Below are 15,500 nucleotides of genomic sequence, written 5' to 3' on the forward strand. Positions count from 1 at the left end.
CAACTGCACGCTCCGAGACCGTCCCCGACCTCTTGAGCTGCCTTGACCTCCTCCTCCTCCTCGTCGACGTCCGCCATCCACAGTTCACCGCGGCCTCGCCGTTGCCACCAGGTTCTGGCTCTTCCCCGTCGACGCGATGGCTCGGAACGTAGCGAATTCCTTTGCTATCCTCTTCCTCCTGTTCGCCTCGGTACTTGCACACAAGCATCACGATGAACTGACGGAGGAGCAGAAGAACGCGCCGGTGGATACGATCTTGTGGCTGCATATATTCCTCCAGGCTGCAGTATGGGGTGTCTTGTTCCCGACGGGAATGGTCCTGGGACTTTCGCGGAGCCGGTGGCATGTCCCGTTACAGGTACGTGGGCCTCGTTTCGTACACGCTTCTCGCAATTCATAACAGTCTTGTACCAGAGTGCTGGGTTCGCACTCACCATCGCTGGCTACATCCTCGGGCACTCACATCGAGGGAGATCATTCCTTGCCGGGGCGCACGGCAAGTTCGCCAACATCCTCTTCGTCCCGATCGCCTTGCAGCTTGCGCTCGGCATCTACCTCAAGCTGCACATCCATGAACAGACTATCCGGCCGTGGGCGGTCAAGGCGCACGGCGTGGTTGGAAAGGCGTATCCGATCTTTGGGTGGGTGCAGATGCTCTTCGGCGCGATCGCCTTCAGAGGGTACTGCCGAGGGGGCAACCTGGGCCAGTGTCTTGCCCACTACATCATGGTGCGTTCATGCATGTCTCCTCTCTCTCGAATGGGATGTAACGGCGCGTGCAGGGCAGCGGATTCATTGCGTATGGCACGATCATGGCCATTCTCTTGTTGGTCGGCGAGGCATGGGTGCGCCGGAGCGGACGCAGTCCAGACTGGTGGGATTCGTGGGTTATCATGCTATGGGTGCGTCTGGCATATCTCTCTTCCTATTGGTTATTGTGTGTTGATGTTGATGCATTGGCTAGGGTGTTGGTACGTTCCGCACAGCTTGTTGCGACCGCAGTGTGATCTCAACTGTCATGCAGTCAACACCTTCACAGAACACCGTGGATCTGTATGGTCCGTCAAGGACATGCAACACACGTATGTCGTTTCTACTCCATTCAATCGACTTTGACTGGAAATGCTTACTGTTATGCAGGATCTTGGGCGTCCTCTGTATGTGTTACTATTCGGGCGTAACACGCCGTGTTCATGACTTTGTCCAGGGTGGGCCGGTGGTATTCTGGGCATCTACCTGTCCCGCAACAATCAGGTCAGTCCAATTGCCTCACAGCATAAATGTACCTGTACTCATGGAAGCTACAGAGGTCGATAGTGCCCGCAATCATGTGAGTCTTCCCGGGCACATGGTGTTCCCCTCAGATGCTCATTCTGTGTAGCATAATCCTGACTGGTTGGGCAATGTCTGACCATACCCAAGCCCTCATGCTCTCGACGAAGGTCAGTGATGTTTGTGGTTCACTTGTCAACAGTGCTCATCACCCGGCGTATGTAGGTCCATGCAATCTTTGGATACACACTCATGTCTGCGGGTCTCACTCGCATCATCGAAGTGTGCTTCGTCGCGCCAAAGTACACGCAAGATGTCACAGACGGTGATACCCACAGCGAGCACACCCTCGACGCCAGCCGGGACGAGTCGAGTGCCAGCTCGCACAGCCCGATGCGCGCGTTCAGGCATCTGCCACCATTCGTATGTTCCGTATATCCTGAAGATTCCGACATGAAGCTAAACGATCTATCGCAGCTTTTGGTATCCTCTGGCCTGCTCTTCATGTCCGCGACGGACGAAGAGCTGCATTTTGTCAACGATGCAGGCATGGACCACGTCACCTACATCCTCATCATGTTCAGGTACGTTCGTTCGCCGTACAACTCGCCCTACACACTCAAGTTAAACGGCTCGTTCATGCAGCATCGCATTCATCATGTACACGCTCATCGTCACACTCATCAACCTCTACTCCACGAGCGGACGCAACGCTGCGTCCGCAGATACGAAGGACGGCGCGATCGAGCTCACGCAGAGCAACAAGTGGTACTCGCCCGTGCCCGTGGGCGACCGCGAGCTTGAGCCTGAGAGCCACGTTATTGGCGACGACGACGAGGCATGACCCATCAGTATCTGACCTGAACTCGCGGTACAGTACATGTCTGTTGTTGTTTCTCTCTGTTGTAGCATGTCTGTTTGTTTTGTTGTGCAGCATCTTGTGTGCATGTTTCATAGTCTTGGATAACCTAATGCACTAATACCTAGAGTATCGTTCTCCGTGGACCGTGTTCTACTTCCAGATCGGACATTTACGAAGGATGCAGAGCAGGTGAGTAATCATAGGCTTCCGACAATCACCCACGCCTACACTGACTCGACCGATAGTATGATTGCGTCTCATTCAAACACACAACAATGCTTCGTTAATCCGATGTTTATATACACGTCAGGTCATGAACACAGCAAGCCTGCATCGATCAGCCGTAACGTGTCACTTGATTTCCAAGCGCACCTGGCAACAGAGTCAGCTTTGGGCCACACGGTGTAGGACAAGGACGTACCTCCGATATCTTCTTCGCCGCCTCATCGGCGAGCAGCGCAAGAAACTTGCGGATCTGCTCATACATGACCATTCGGCACGTAGCGCAGTCGAGCGCTTTCTTCAGCGAAGGGACATCGTACAGGGTCTGGTCCAGGAGGGTGACGACGCTCGGTCTCTCCTTCAGACGTGCCATCACATCGTTCCAAAAAGAGGAGAACCACGTCGCCTGGCCACACTTGCCACAGGCCCCGGTGGCTACATGACGCGACGACGTGTGCTTCACACACGTCGTGCAGACACGCCAGGTCCACCTGTGATCTTTCACGGACCACTGCGTGTGCGATATCGTGCCCAGAGCCACCTTGCACCTCTCGCGGTAATCAAGCAGACGGTGATACGCCCCGGCGCTGATATTCTCGAGCTCGGGGATGTAGGCCCAGAAGAAAGGCAGAGCGAGACACGCGTGCGCCGTGGCCTCCATGAGGTCCGTCATCCGGAACCGCGCCGCGAAGGCATAGACCTGGATAGGCTGGTCGCGGACGAACGGGGCTATTGCTTGCTTGAGCGTGGCCTCCGCGTAGGCGAGCTCGTACTTGTGCGCCGCTTCGAGCAGCTCCGCCGCGCAGTCGAAGGTCCAGAACGTACTGAATGTCGGGCGGGGATAGCTCAGGCGGAGCAGCGCCTCCATGGTGTCGGAATTCTCTGGCAGGTCGACGACGGGGAGCTCTGCCGATGCGTCGTCCAGCGGATGAGAGGTCGACTCGGACTTCCGAGGCTGGGGAAAGGCAAGCATGTTTGCGAAGACTGGAGAGGCCTATCGCAGTATCCAGCTGAAGACGTAGAAGTCGACCCCGTCGCAGGTGCGTAAGACGATATCTGCGGAGGGGTCGTCGAACGGAGGGGGAGCCAGCTCGATCTCCACTTCAGAGTCGGAGGCGGAGTCTATAGACTCGTCGATAGCATTGAGCTCGCAGCTCGAATCGCTGTCAGCCGAGGTCAGATGTTCAGCTTCTGACACTGTCCATGGACCGTCAGCATAAAAATTTGCCAGAGGACGGACTTCACGATGCGTACTGAGGCTTTGGGACAATCAAGGTTGAATGGATGGCGCGCACTGGCTAGATTAGTGGCTCAGAGAAGTATCCTGTTACATGGAGGTCAATGTTAGCAACAGTGGCACGCTAAGGGGACCTGATATGGACCTCGTACAGAGCAGGCAGGGAAGGTCGGGAAGTTGTCTCTTGCTTCCAACATATAGGGCTCTCTTATACGAGCACGTCCTACCGACATAGCATTGTCAGTACGCCACACATGCCCAAGCGTGCTGTCAAGTACCCAATGCAAAAGATGCAGTATGAATGACGGATCAGACAAAAGAGAGTCCCAAGTTGAACCGGGATAAATGTCCTTGACAGATACAACGTTACACCAAAGCAACACTAATAAGATAGCGACAACACAGCACGGAGCAAGTACAAAGATACAATCACGCCCTTTTGATCTTAACGAAGACGCTCCTAGTCCATCCGTCGCGCTGCACGAACGTCTCCTTGTGGAGCTTGTATCCTCCCAGCCATGGGAGGAGCTTCGCCCACACTAGCCAATACACGCCCCCGGCGAGGATGATACCCGTACCTACGACGCAGTGGAGGTAGTACGGAAGGGTCTCGTAGATGTTCTGATCAGGGGTATCTGGCGGGATGTACGGCGCAATGGTGAGGTAGAGGTTGCTGAGGAGGAAGAAGATGGTGACGGGGAGCGTCGCCCTGAGTGGTGGGTGCCAGTTGTACTTCTCGCGGTTGAGGTACAGGTGGACGAGTCCACCGGCGACGAAGACATTGACAATGGCGAGCGGGTATGAGATGACGTTGAGGACTATGGGCATATGTCAGCGGTCTTAAATAGTGCCGGAGGGATGCAAGTTCACTCACTGAAGTTGTATGCGTCTCCGGGAGGGGGCGCGAGCATGATGATCACGGACACGACCCAGTGCTCGAACAGCCCAGCTAGTGGCGCGTTGAACGGCTTGCTGCTCGCGAAGAACGCGGAGAAGGGCAGGATACCCTCGCGCCCCAGCTCCTGAACGATACGGCCCTGCGAGAATATCACGGAAAGGACGTTCCCGAATGCGGATAATGCGACGAAGACGCTGAGAGCGCGCTCTGCCTGAGGGCCGAACACGTTACGGAAGAACGAGGCGGCCAGGATACGTCCACTGGATGCGATTTCCTCGCGAGATACGGCGGCGAAGTATGCGATGTTGACGAGCATGTACAGGATGCCGACGCTGATGATGCCGAGCGGAGCGGCGAACTTGAGCGTCCGGACGGGGTTCTTCATCTCGGACATGGCGTAGTTCGCGTTGCTGTACCCGATGTAACTCCAGATGACGTTGTACAACGCCGTCACGACGCCGTACGACGAGCCGGTGGTGCCCTCGAACGCGTTGGTGAAGTTGTTCGGCTTCTCGACCTTCAGGTGACCTCCAAGCGCAGCGAAACCAGCGAAGATGATAACGAGGAGGATGAGGAGCTTGATGACGCCCAGGAAGTTTTGGAGGCGCAGACCCCACTTGAGAGCGCAGCCGTGGATGAGGAACGCGGTGGTGATGCATGCGAGACCGATACCACGCTGGTTCCACCGGTCGACCTCGACGTTAGCGGCATGCAGAATATACTCGCCGAAGACCACAGAGTTGGACCCCGCCCAGCCGAGCAAGATCACGTAACCGGTCTGCAGTCAAGAGTCAGCTGAATGCATAACAAGCAGTAAGCTGAAGGGACATACGTAGAAGCCGGTTACGAGGTACTTTGGCTTGGTGTAGACGAACTCGAGGTAGTTCTTCTCGCCACCATTCCTTGGTAAACCACTTCCGAACTCGAGGTAGACTGCCATCCCAGCCGCCGCAATAAGCATCCCGGCGACCCAGATGAACAGTGCTAAACCGACGCTCCCGCTTAGCGCGAGGATGCTGCTAGGCGTAGAGAAGACACCGGTGCCAACCATTCGATTGAAGATCCTACCAGAAGCGGATCAACTTCCAGGTTGAACGATAATAAATTGGACGAAACGTACAAGAAAACGGCGCTGACGACGCCGATTTGTCTTCTCTCGTCGCTGGTCTGGTACACGTCTCCATTCTCCTCACTCTCCTTGGAGCCTGAGGAGGTAGCGTAGTCCCCTGCTTTCCCTACGCCATATTCCGGGGAAAGCGCCCCGTCAGGCTGAACGACCTTCTCCTCGAGAGACATCACGGGATGAACGAAGGTGAGACGGCGTTCTCTCTGGACAGCCGAAGAGAATTTTGGACCGCAGAGGAGGACGGCAAGAACGATGTCACAGAAAACTCGAAGCGGAACCCTCGCGGCACATACATATAAGTATCTCCGGACCAGTGCGCTCATAAGTTCTCTCCATGGCCGGATCACATTGTGCAATACTCGTCTGTAAGGCGTCATCACGGGTAATCCGCGCCATGGCTGCGTTGCCCCACCCTTGGCAACACTCCTCCTCGTGGAACCCAAGGGATGTGTCTACACTTGTCCGCACTGCAATATGTCGTCTTCAGGTCCACTATGGTTCATTGGCAGTCACTAGCCCTCGAAAAAATTTTCTCCGCGCGTACCTTTGCAAGACGCAGCGGTCCCTATGAAGAGTCCGGGGAGATGAGCTCGACCAGAGCCGATCTTAAAAATTGACGTGACCGGCGACCGCCCTCATGCTCGACCACGTCGGGGCAACCGACCTGCCGATCGAGACTCCCTCGAGAGCCAGGTCCTGTTACCACGAATACCACCTGGTAGGTAAGCACGAGCCATTACATCCCTTCTGGCCAGACGTGGCCAGACTGCCTCTCAAGCGTTGTGCATGCCTGTACATCTTCTACTCAATTGCTGCGGGGTGCGTTTTCCGTGGCGGCATGGTGGCGGTCGAAGGAAGGGTGGTTCGAGAGTTTACCCGACTTTGCGACTCTGTCACGCTGCTCAATAGTTACTGCGGTTTTCCCACGGTTAGCTCGGGTAAGCTTCCAGTTGACGTCGGCGTCCAGCGGCCTCATCGCGGATCTTGACTTTCGTCAACCCTCGTCAACCACGCAATTTCCCTTGTCGTTGAGCTGCGAGGTACGTGCTACTTGGCGAGGAAAACTCACTTCACAATACCACTTGAAGTCCAGCAACGGGCGATCGCTGGTTCTCGCACTGGACACGCTCGATTCCGCTGCTGCAGCTCACCCGTCTCAACACATCCCTGCATGATCGGAACGTGGCTTTGATGTTCAGAATCAAGTGTATAACCTCTCGCTCGTGCCGTAAGTTGTTGCCGAGCGTCACTGCGGTAAGACTCTTCCGAGTATTCGGCGTTCGCGATCTCCGCGCCGTGCACTAAGGTTACTTTGGGTTACTTGCGTCGTTGCCACTTCAGGTTCAGAAGTATCCTTCAAGCCCATGGGGGATTTAGAAGAGAGTGCTCTAGTGGGTTATATAGGTTTGTGTCGTTTGGTGTCGTTTGCGACAACTCGTCGTGCGACTCGAAGTCTCCCGGCCAGCACATAGTATGTTCTAACTTGACAACCTGATTACTGGCATCTTGTATTTCATACTCGCAGTGATAGGTTGTGAGCTCTGATGCTCGTTGCGCAACACTGTCAGCAGGAATGTGCCGGCGCTGCGACCTTACATCTGATCGAGCTTCGAACTCTTCAAGTTGCTCTCCAACGGCGCCCTGATTTCAGCCTAACGCCGCCTCGCCTCAATTTTGTTACACCATCATCTTGTACCCGAGGAGCAACCTTACCCTATGGCAGCGAACAGTAGAGGGAAATAAAGGAACACTCCCCAAGAGCCCTCCCGAGGGCTCGAGCATGCTGCACGCCACTCGTGGCTGGCGCCCAGCCCGTCTCCGGTGATCCAAGTGTGCCACTCGTCAAACTCGCCTCCGTTCCTCTCCTCTCCTTGCTTTCTTCTCTCTATGCCGGCTGATGCATTATCTCCGCAGCTTCTCTCCCTAATCCTTGACTGGAAAGTCCGCTCGTGCCGCGCGGAGCCTTCAAGCGTGCAATGTGGACGTCACCCGCCGCTCACCTGTCGAGTTCGTGGTTGCATTGTCTGTGCGCTATATAGATCGTACTGTCGACGCGTCTCTGCCTTCTCAACTCGCCGACACATCCCCCTCCCTCTCACCTCCAACAATTGTCCCCAAAACTGTCTGCTAGTCTTTTGGCGCTTGCTTCGACTTCGAGATGGACTTCACCTTCGAAGACGCTTCGTACTCTAGAGGTCCTAACGAACACTCGATCTGGTCTGGAGACTGCTCGCTCGACTGCTCGTATACGGCTCATAGCCACCTGTCGCACCCCCACCCGGTGCTCGGCCACCATCATGACCTTGACACGTTCGGCTCCCATCTCTCCCTGTTCGACAACTTGTAAGTTTCTTTCATTGCTACTCGAGTGTATACTATTTAACACTCAACGTCTTCTCTCAGCCTTTCAGACGCTGAACAGGTATTATACCCTGCACCTTCCGTCCCGGCGTACGATGCGTGCAGCGTCGCCCAGAGCATCCCGCTCTTCCCGACTGCAGATTCAAGCCTTCCCTCGCCTGCTGCCTTGGATATCATCAATGTCGCTGTGGATCCCATCTCTCACAGGCATTCAGCCCATGTCCATCCCGAATCTACGTCGCCACTCCCATACGCCACTCCACGGCCACGGCATGTAACAAGCATCGTTGCATTGCGGACCATGGCGACAGAGGACGTCCTCACGAACCCGGAGGTGCCCATACCAGCGACTCAGCCTGACGATGTAGCTGCTGTTGCTGCATCAGTTCGGAAACTTCAAGAGGCGATCAGGATACCGCGCATGAAGGTCCGCGTCGCGTCCTCCAGGACATCCGCGAGACGGACCCGCCCCATGCCCGCCCCATACTCCCGACCCTCTCCGTCGTCCTCTTCCTCCTCCCCGTCCTCCCCTGCATCCTCCCCTGCATCGTCAAACTCGAACACGCCCCTCACTGAGTCTCCCCTCCCCCTCACCTGCCCCCTCCCCGACTGCCCCTCCCCCTCAAAGACGTACAGCCGCCGCGCGGACCTCGAGCGACACATCCTCACCGCAGGCACGCACCTCCTCCCCTCGGACGCCTGGGCGTGCTGCGGGCTCCCGCTCGCCATCGCTCGCGCCCGCAGGTTGCCACAGTCCGTCCTGGACCAGCCCCCGCGCGAGTACTACGGGGTGCGCATGGTCGGTGGGTGCGGGCGGGAGAACAGCCGGAAGGACGCGCTGGGGCGGCACCTGAACAGGCGCGAGGGCCGGTGCTGGGGCGAGCGCGAGGGCGAGTGGCTGGTCGGGAATCGGTTCAAGGAGGTGTGGAAGGCTCAGATGGAGGCGGTGGTGGAGCGGGACGTGCAGATGCTGGAGGCGGTGGACTCGGGTTCGGGGAAGGCGAGGAGGAGCGCTAGGGGCGCGCGGCGGTGAGCCGGGAGCTCATCGCTCGAGGATGCCAGGATTGGGGACTCGGAGTGTGGGGTGTGCCACTCGGGCATAATGGACATCGTATCGTTCGGACACTTCTTGTACACCCGATCATGGGCTGCGTGTATTTTAGGGTCTATTCTGTTAGATGTGTGTAATCTCACCACGCGGGTGCCGCGCCATAGCAGATATCAGGATAGAGCCGAGTGGCACAACAACGCAGGAACGTTGAGTTGCCGGCGAGACTCGCCATGATCTGACATGGAAGGCCTGCTTCGCGAGTCGCATCCGTGGTCAGTAGTAATTGGATATCATCCGACGTGAAAGGAATGCTGCGTACGATGACACCTCGTCAGAGCCTTGCTATGATACCACACCGCCCAGACGTCGACGTGAATCGGATGCCGTATCCAGGATATAATTCGATAGATCTCCACCAAACCAAACCAAACAAGGAGAACAAGCTGAACTTGTACACCAAAACCCGCACAACCAATCACAGAAAAACCGAAACCAGACTCCTCCATTAATATGTAGTACGTGTGTGATATCAAGCACTGCAAACCGAGAACGACGACGACGACAAGAGTGTCCGACAGAGCGCGAAGTTGCATCACAGAGTCCGCGGATGCACGTCCACCGCAGGCGTGAATCATGAAGCGTGAACGTCAATCTCGTGAGTACGGGGAGTGCGCCAGGGCCACTAGCGGGAGCATCCGCATGCGCTCAGAGAGCGACCGCGAACGTGAACGCAGCGACACCGAGGGCGATACCCGCACGCGCGACGTAGCTGTCGACGCCGAACGCGCTGAGGGCGCCGTTGTCCGCGGCCGCACTGGAGTTGCCCGAGTTAGAGCTGTTGCTCGCGGCAGCGCCCAACGTCGTGCTGGGGGCAGCGGGGGCCGTCGAAAAGCCGGACTTTGTCGAGGCCGCAGACGAGGCCGCAGCAGTGTTCGCGGAACTCGTCGTAGCGGCGGTGGCGGCGGTGGCTGATGCACCCGTCGTAGCAGTAGCAGTGGTGCCGGAAGCGGCGCCAGCCAGGTAGGAGGGCGCAGCGACAGCCGTGGAGGGGTCGACGAGCGCACCGGTGCCCCAGGGGATGGCGGAGCCGTCGGGCTGAGTGGCGTCGGCGGGGTCAGTCGTGCTGCCGTCCGCGGCAGCGATGGTGAAGCGTGTCGTCCAGGTGATGGCGGAGACGTTCGCAGGGGAGGAGAATTGGTAGAAGTAGATCGCGGAGTTGGGCGTGACCTACGAGGATAGGCAAGGGGTGAGTACTTGCAGTACAATATAGATGCGAATTGTCTGGTTCTCTTTGCTACTTGCCTCGCGAGCGAAGGAATGAGGAGCAGCGCAATAGCACGACTGCTACGCATCACTGCTACGCATCACTGCGCGTCTCGAAGGGGGCAGCGCGCGCGAGCAATTGGCAGCTATTGCAAATCGTACAAGAGACTTGCTGCCCAACGAACTGGGTACGAACTGCAATCCGGACCACGGGGGATGTAAGAGTCAAGGGGAGATACTAACGTCAGGGCAATCGAAGGTGTGGCTCGTCGTAGATGTATCGGTACCGTCAAGAGTTGCAATGGCTATGTTGCGCGTTAGCGCCATCGTGGAGGACGGCGAAGGGAGGTGACTTACTGGTGATGTGGTTCATCTGCAAGTTGCTGCCGGACATGAGCTCAACGTTCATCTCCTTCCATACGCCGGTGGTATCTGGGGTCCAGGTGAAGGAGCACTGGCCGCCGACCTTGAATACGTCGCCAGGGCCGGGGGCGGTGGGGACGGGGTCGGCGCGCACAAGGGCAGAGCCAGCAATGAGAGCGGCGAGACCAGCGTATGCGAACATCGTGAGGTGTGTTTAGAGTGTAGAGTTTTGAAAGCGGGATGGGGAGCTGTATGTTAGACTGAGGGAAGACGAGTATCAGCAACGACGCGAGCTGGCTGGATGGAAGGAGACGCACTGCTGGGAAGCTGCTGCTGCTAACCGAGCCAAGCAAAAGAGCGACTTGGGAAATGAGAGGCAGGGGCAGAAACCAAAGCGGCTGCAGAGCGTTCGTCAACGGAGACGAGGGAGACGAGGAGGAGGACGGGGAGTGAGTAAAGGCCACCGCAGGCCGTCTCCTCGCTTGTCCCTGGCATCCAGCGCTTCCTGTCATCCCGCGTGGAGGCTGGGCCTATTTTTATTTGAACCACTCCGACTTGTGAACCTTTGAACGCTGAACTTCCCCTCGTTAATGTTGTACATGTGCCAGGTTTTTCTCAAGTTCCGATCTGCTTCGACGGTGGCCTGTGCATCACCACCGTGTGCGGGCCCAATCTCGAGATTGTGAGCTCCTTCTCTGAGTATGAGCAGCTCTACGCGGCGTTCTGCTTCCGGGTGGACTGGAGCGGCATACTTTTTGTTTGCCAACAACGCCATCTCCGTCACTCTCACTGCCGCGAATCTGGAGTTTTTGCATGTTTCCACTCGGACCCGGTAAGCAGCTCCTTTTCTGATGCACTTGTTGCTCATATGTGAATCGTGCACAGCGTGGTGCACCATAACGGCGAGCTCATGCGTAGTGTTTGCAGCTGTTCCTTGTTTATGAAACCTACGACTCCTGCGTTAGGAGCGTTGCAGATGGTTCCCTGGGCCGGTAAGCCGTGACTCTCCGCGTGGCCGCTTCTATGCTTGCTATCCGTTTAGTCCCAATTTGACATCATCAACCGTTTCGGACCCTGGACGTAGCACGTCCTGCCCGCACTGTACTCGGACGACCATCTCAGTAGTGCGCCATCTCTGGCAACCGCGAGGTAAGTATCACCTCATCTCATGTCGGCCTGAAACTCTTCTTGATCTGATGCATATTGACCTCAACGTTAGTATCAGTACGAATATCCTCTGCCCAGCGCCCTCTCGTATGCACGCTCTTTTCGGTAGTCGCAACGATACAGTCCCCGACGTGATAGTGTGGGCCTGTGCTCTGCAATGATGGCAGTCAGCGCCGTAGTCTCACCTTGTCAAGTCTGGCGATCAATAGCTTCAGCAGAGCGTCTTCACCATTATCCACACATCGGTATGTGTTTCATCTTGATACCGTGGATGGTGCCATCCTTTCTACTCGCCTTCACAACCAACCCCTAAGATGGCTCGAACGGTAGACGTTGCCCTTCACCCGGTCCTTCGTGGCAGTCGCCGTCGACGTCGATCTGTATATCTCGCGCAACTCCCGGGCGTAACGCATGTGCCGGGACGTGTCCCTACTCACAGTCGGTATGTCCTTTCGTTCATCACTGCGTATATGTGAAAGAGGGTGAACACGCCGCTGAATAGTGCGTCCTGTAGGCGTCACTGCATGGACGTGTCTATTCTTCAGATACGCCGGGCATTGGTTTCAAAAATGTCCCTGCCCCCAAGTTTGGGTGTTCGCAAGTAAGTGACGTCAACAGTGTCCGTCCTCACATCAACACTAAGATCGGTCTTCGTTGATTTCGTCCAGGAGATCGTACCTTGCGTCTGGATTTCGGTACTGAAATGCCCGGCACGGTTGTCGTATCTGGCCTTTGTCGGCTCATATGCAGTTGTGGACTACTTCTGATAGATCTGTAACTCTCGACAGTTGCACTGAACGCAATCTCACCGCTCGGACTCAAGAATCATGCTTCGCGTCCATCAGAACATGGCTATTTCTATAGGTACGAGCGCGCCGAGTCGGAGCCCGCATCATACAGAGTCTTAGAGCTCTTGCCACCGCTGCCCGTCAGGCATCACCTGCTAAATCAAATAAGTCCGCAGGAAAGTGGTATGAATTGGTACCAAAGATTTGCCACACTACCGGTGTTCGATTTTCGTCTCAACCCCGTGTTAAGCCCAACGACTTCCAGATTCATGAGAGCGCGATATCGGAAGGCTCAACCAGCATCTGAATTACTCGACGACCATCCAGGAAGCACTACCCCATGTGCTGACCGCATCGAGTCTGCCCTCGAGTATAAGAGTCGCCACACCAATTGAAGGCCGTCAATGCTCAGCTCTCAGCCCCACTCAGAAAACCCAACGTTGACATTAGATTCGCGCTATTCAAGCACATGCCCTCCAACGCTGATGCCGCTGCCCTTGCAGCAATTTATTCTGCCTTGTACGTCACCCCTCGCTGGAACGTCAATGAAGTCTGGACGGAGTCCTTTGCTGACACCGCTACACAGGTATACCGAATCTTACTGCAACGTGGCAGCTTCAGGTATGTATAGTTCAGTACAATATCATTCTATCAATCTCACGGACTTTCCGAATCGCTCTCAACTGCAGTCCTCTTCATGTACGATTCTATCGTCACGTCCACTCGAGAAGTGGCATGTTTCCGGACCGCCAAGTGGTCCGGAGCGAAAGTCTTGTTTCTTGCAAACAAGGGCATCTCTGTGATTTTCTTCGTCATGAATTTTGTGATCTACGCGTCTTTCCCCTCGGACAAGGTGAGCAACTCCTCTTCCGATGCATTCATTGCCAAATCTGATGTGTGAGTTATAGAGGTTTGTACCCAACTTCTGTGTAGACATGCTCCTGCTCAGTGTTTGCAGCTGCTCCTTGTTCAGGAAGATTTTTACTGTGATTCCTGCGTTGCAGATGATCCCCTGGGCCGGTAAGCTTCCTATCATGTCGCAGAATATAGTTTCTTATGATCGCTGCGAGAAGTCTACTCCGGCCTCCGCGCACGTGCTTTGAATGGCAAGTACTTTGGACTTCTCGTCTTCGCCTTGTCTGTTGCACCTGTAGGTATAAATCTGGTGAGTGTTGTGATTTTTATCGCCTTGTCACATGGTGGATACAGACCACATCGCCTTGTTTCGCAGGTTCAATACAAGTATGATGTCTCCGGGGAGAACTTCCCGCCTTTTGGGTGCCTGTTTACAGGGAACGTAACTACTTCTATCGGCCTGAGGTGGGTTTTATTGTGATATACTATCAATAGTCAAGTGCTCAGACTGCAGAAGGCGTAGGTTATCCCTCAACGAAACGCCAGTAAAGATGCTTACCCAACAACCATAGTTGTCATCGCCTCTCGAGTACCGCTCATGATTGCGGATATGTCGATCATCTATATCACCTGGACAAAATTAAGCAGTAAAGATGTCTTCAACTTGAAGAGGGGAATGTGGCAGTCACAGAGACCATCCCTACCATACGTCTTGATCCGCGATGGTATGTCCTCACACAGATGTCGTAGACCGTCTGAACGGCTTACCTTTCTGTCTCCCTATAGGTACGGTATATTTCATGTAAGTTTGTCCCATGGTAATCCCACAAAACCAAAGATCGCATTCATCATCCATCGTTAGAGTCTTGTTCACCCTGAACATGCTCCACCTAATCTTCATTGCTCTCTCGGTAAGCCACGGCAGACAAAATCCCCTGCTACTATATCAATTATCTCTGATTCTCGGCTCCCCAGGTGGCACTCGATGGCAATAATACAACTTATGTCACAACCTTCACAAGCCCGTATGTCGGTGTATGGCTATTGCAATTTGCGTGGGCTCACTCAATCGTATCCATGGCAGCCTTACCGCAATTCTCGTGTCGCGCTTCCTCCTCCAACTCCAAGAAGCAAGCCTGGTCACTGTCAGAGTCGACTCCGACGACCCGCTGCACATGTCACTGAACGGCTCCGAGGACATGCCCAGCTTCGTCCGGTCTCTCGGAGGCGTCATAGATCCAGACCTCCCGCGCGATGACTTCGACGATCCTGAACCGGATCTGCAATCACACTCCGAGTTTGGGGAGGAGCGAGAGCAGACCTCGCCGGCTGCGGAGCCGTCGTCCCAGGCTTAAACCGTCAACTCCGTCCGGTTCCCCTCCTTGCACTATGAGTTCAGCATGCTCCTCTATGTACTGTGTAGATCACCATCTCAGTTTTGCATCTCTTGGATTTGACTGCCTTTCTTGATTGTGACTACGGTTGTAACGAGTGATAGATACCATTGAGAGCTTTCTTGTACTGTACCGTAGATATCTTAACCCGCAAGCAAGCACGACCTTCGACGAGTCCATGAGCGTGCCGATGCCCCAGAGAATGTCCTTCTGCCTGGTGTTCGCGGGCGGGGCCGTTGTCTCGTTCATCGTGGCAATCGCACAGCGGCCTGTCCGGCTGGGTGAAGTATTGTTGGTAGTACGCAGATTTGGTTCGTTGCGTCTTGGTAGAGGAACAAGAAAGAAAAAGATGACAACAGTGGGATTCGAACCCACGCCCTTTCGGACCAGATTAGTGAGGTAACCACCTGATTCTGGCGCCTTAGACCGCTCGGCCATATTGCCATGTACCAAGGCAGCAACTAATTTATTAATACCAAATACAGAAGTCCTACAGCTGCCAGTGACTGCAGGATCCAACTGAACGTTGCCTTTCATTACAATGACCACTCCTCAATGCCATAATCTCTTCCTCTAATAAAGTAACTCTATTACAAGATACTCAAAGTTCTTCCACCGACTCTCTCGGGCGACATCTGAGC

The 15,500-nt window shown here is 55.3% G+C and overlaps 7 protein-coding genes and 1 non-coding gene across 8 annotated transcripts; 4 read left to right on the forward strand and 4 right to left on the reverse strand.

Annotated features, from left to right (window-relative positions):
- Positions 1 to 136: 136 nt before the first annotated feature.
- L226DRAFT_465771 (uncharacterized protein) lies at positions 137 to 2,116 on the forward strand (the record flags this gene model as incomplete). The annotated part of the gene is made up of 11 exons (XM_067675939.1): positions 137 to 358; positions 415 to 729; positions 783 to 906; positions 1,025 to 1,082; positions 1,141 to 1,157; positions 1,208 to 1,254; positions 1,308 to 1,330; positions 1,382 to 1,442; positions 1,498 to 1,695; positions 1,750 to 1,856; positions 1,918 to 2,116. The coding sequence occupies 11 exons, from the start codon at positions 137 to 139 to the stop codon at positions 2,114 to 2,116; spliced, it is 1,371 nt and encodes a 456-aa protein (XP_067533910.1).
- Positions 1,966 to 3,464, forward strand: L226DRAFT_584570 (uncharacterized protein). Its single transcript, XM_067685566.1, has 2 exons — positions 1,966 to 2,323; positions 2,380 to 3,464. The coding sequence occupies exon 2, from the start codon at positions 2,448 to 2,450 to the stop codon at positions 3,402 to 3,404; it is 957 nt and encodes a 318-aa protein (XP_067533911.1). The 5' UTR covers positions 1,966 to 2,323; positions 2,380 to 2,447; the 3' UTR covers positions 3,405 to 3,464.
- A 558-nt stretch (positions 3,465 to 4,022) lies between these two features.
- Positions 4,023 to 5,787, reverse strand: L226DRAFT_465478 (amino acid transporter; the record flags this gene model as incomplete). The annotated part of the gene is made up of 4 exons (XM_067675921.1): positions 4,023 to 4,411; positions 4,468 to 5,269; positions 5,324 to 5,555; positions 5,612 to 5,787. 4 exons carry the CDS (start codon positions 5,785 to 5,787, stop codon positions 4,023 to 4,025), a joined length of 1,599 nt encoding a protein of 532 aa, XP_067533912.1.
- A 2,172-nt stretch (positions 5,788 to 7,959) lies between these two features.
- L226DRAFT_108363 (uncharacterized protein) lies at positions 7,960 to 9,282 on the forward strand. Its single transcript, XM_067672103.1, has one exon. It carries the CDS (start codon positions 8,280 to 8,282, stop codon positions 9,009 to 9,011), a length of 732 nt encoding a protein of 243 aa, XP_067533913.1. The 5' UTR covers positions 7,960 to 8,279; the 3' UTR covers positions 9,012 to 9,282.
- Positions 9,066 to 9,903, reverse strand: L226DRAFT_108349 (uncharacterized protein). The gene is made up of 3 exons (XM_067672102.1): positions 9,349 to 9,903; positions 9,173 to 9,278; positions 9,066 to 9,126 (listed from the first exon to the last, which is right to left on the reverse strand). Exons 1-3 carry the CDS (start codon positions 9,662 to 9,664, stop codon positions 9,120 to 9,122), a joined length of 429 nt encoding a protein of 142 aa, XP_067533914.1. The 5' UTR covers positions 9,665 to 9,903; the 3' UTR covers positions 9,066 to 9,119.
- Positions 9,408 to 11,138, reverse strand: L226DRAFT_108328 (uncharacterized protein). The gene is made up of 4 exons (XM_067672101.1): positions 10,973 to 11,138; positions 10,650 to 10,915; positions 10,536 to 10,597; positions 9,408 to 10,256 (listed from the first exon to the last, which is right to left on the reverse strand). Exons 2-4 carry the CDS (start codon positions 10,855 to 10,857, stop codon positions 9,735 to 9,737), a joined length of 792 nt encoding a protein of 263 aa, XP_067533915.1. The 5' UTR covers positions 10,858 to 10,915; positions 10,973 to 11,138; the 3' UTR covers positions 9,408 to 9,734.
- Positions 11,139 to 13,079: 1,941 nt separating this feature from the next.
- Positions 13,080 to 14,836, forward strand: L226DRAFT_614240 (uncharacterized protein; the record flags this gene model as incomplete). Its single annotated transcript, XM_067686605.1, has 9 exons — positions 13,080 to 13,129; positions 13,197 to 13,231; positions 13,300 to 13,463; positions 13,519 to 13,630; positions 14,038 to 14,190; positions 14,252 to 14,267; positions 14,328 to 14,376; positions 14,441 to 14,490; positions 14,550 to 14,836. The coding sequence occupies 9 exons, from the start codon at positions 13,080 to 13,082 to the stop codon at positions 14,818 to 14,820; spliced, it is 900 nt and encodes a 299-aa protein (XP_067533916.1). The 3' UTR covers positions 14,821 to 14,836.
- Positions 14,837 to 15,209: 373 nt separating this feature from the next.
- Positions 15,210 to 15,303, reverse strand: L226DRAFT_t158. The gene has a single exon. It is a non-coding gene; the product is annotated as a tRNA-Leu (tRNA).
- Positions 15,304 to 15,500: the final 197 nt, after the last annotated feature.

The sequence above is a fragment of the Lentinus tigrinus genome, assembly GCF_003813185.1.
Source record: "Lentinus tigrinus ALCF2SS1-7 unplaced genomic scaffold L226scaffold_18, whole genome shotgun sequence".
NCBI lineage: Eukaryota > Fungi > Basidiomycota > Agaricomycetes > Polyporales > Polyporaceae > Lentinus > Lentinus tigrinus.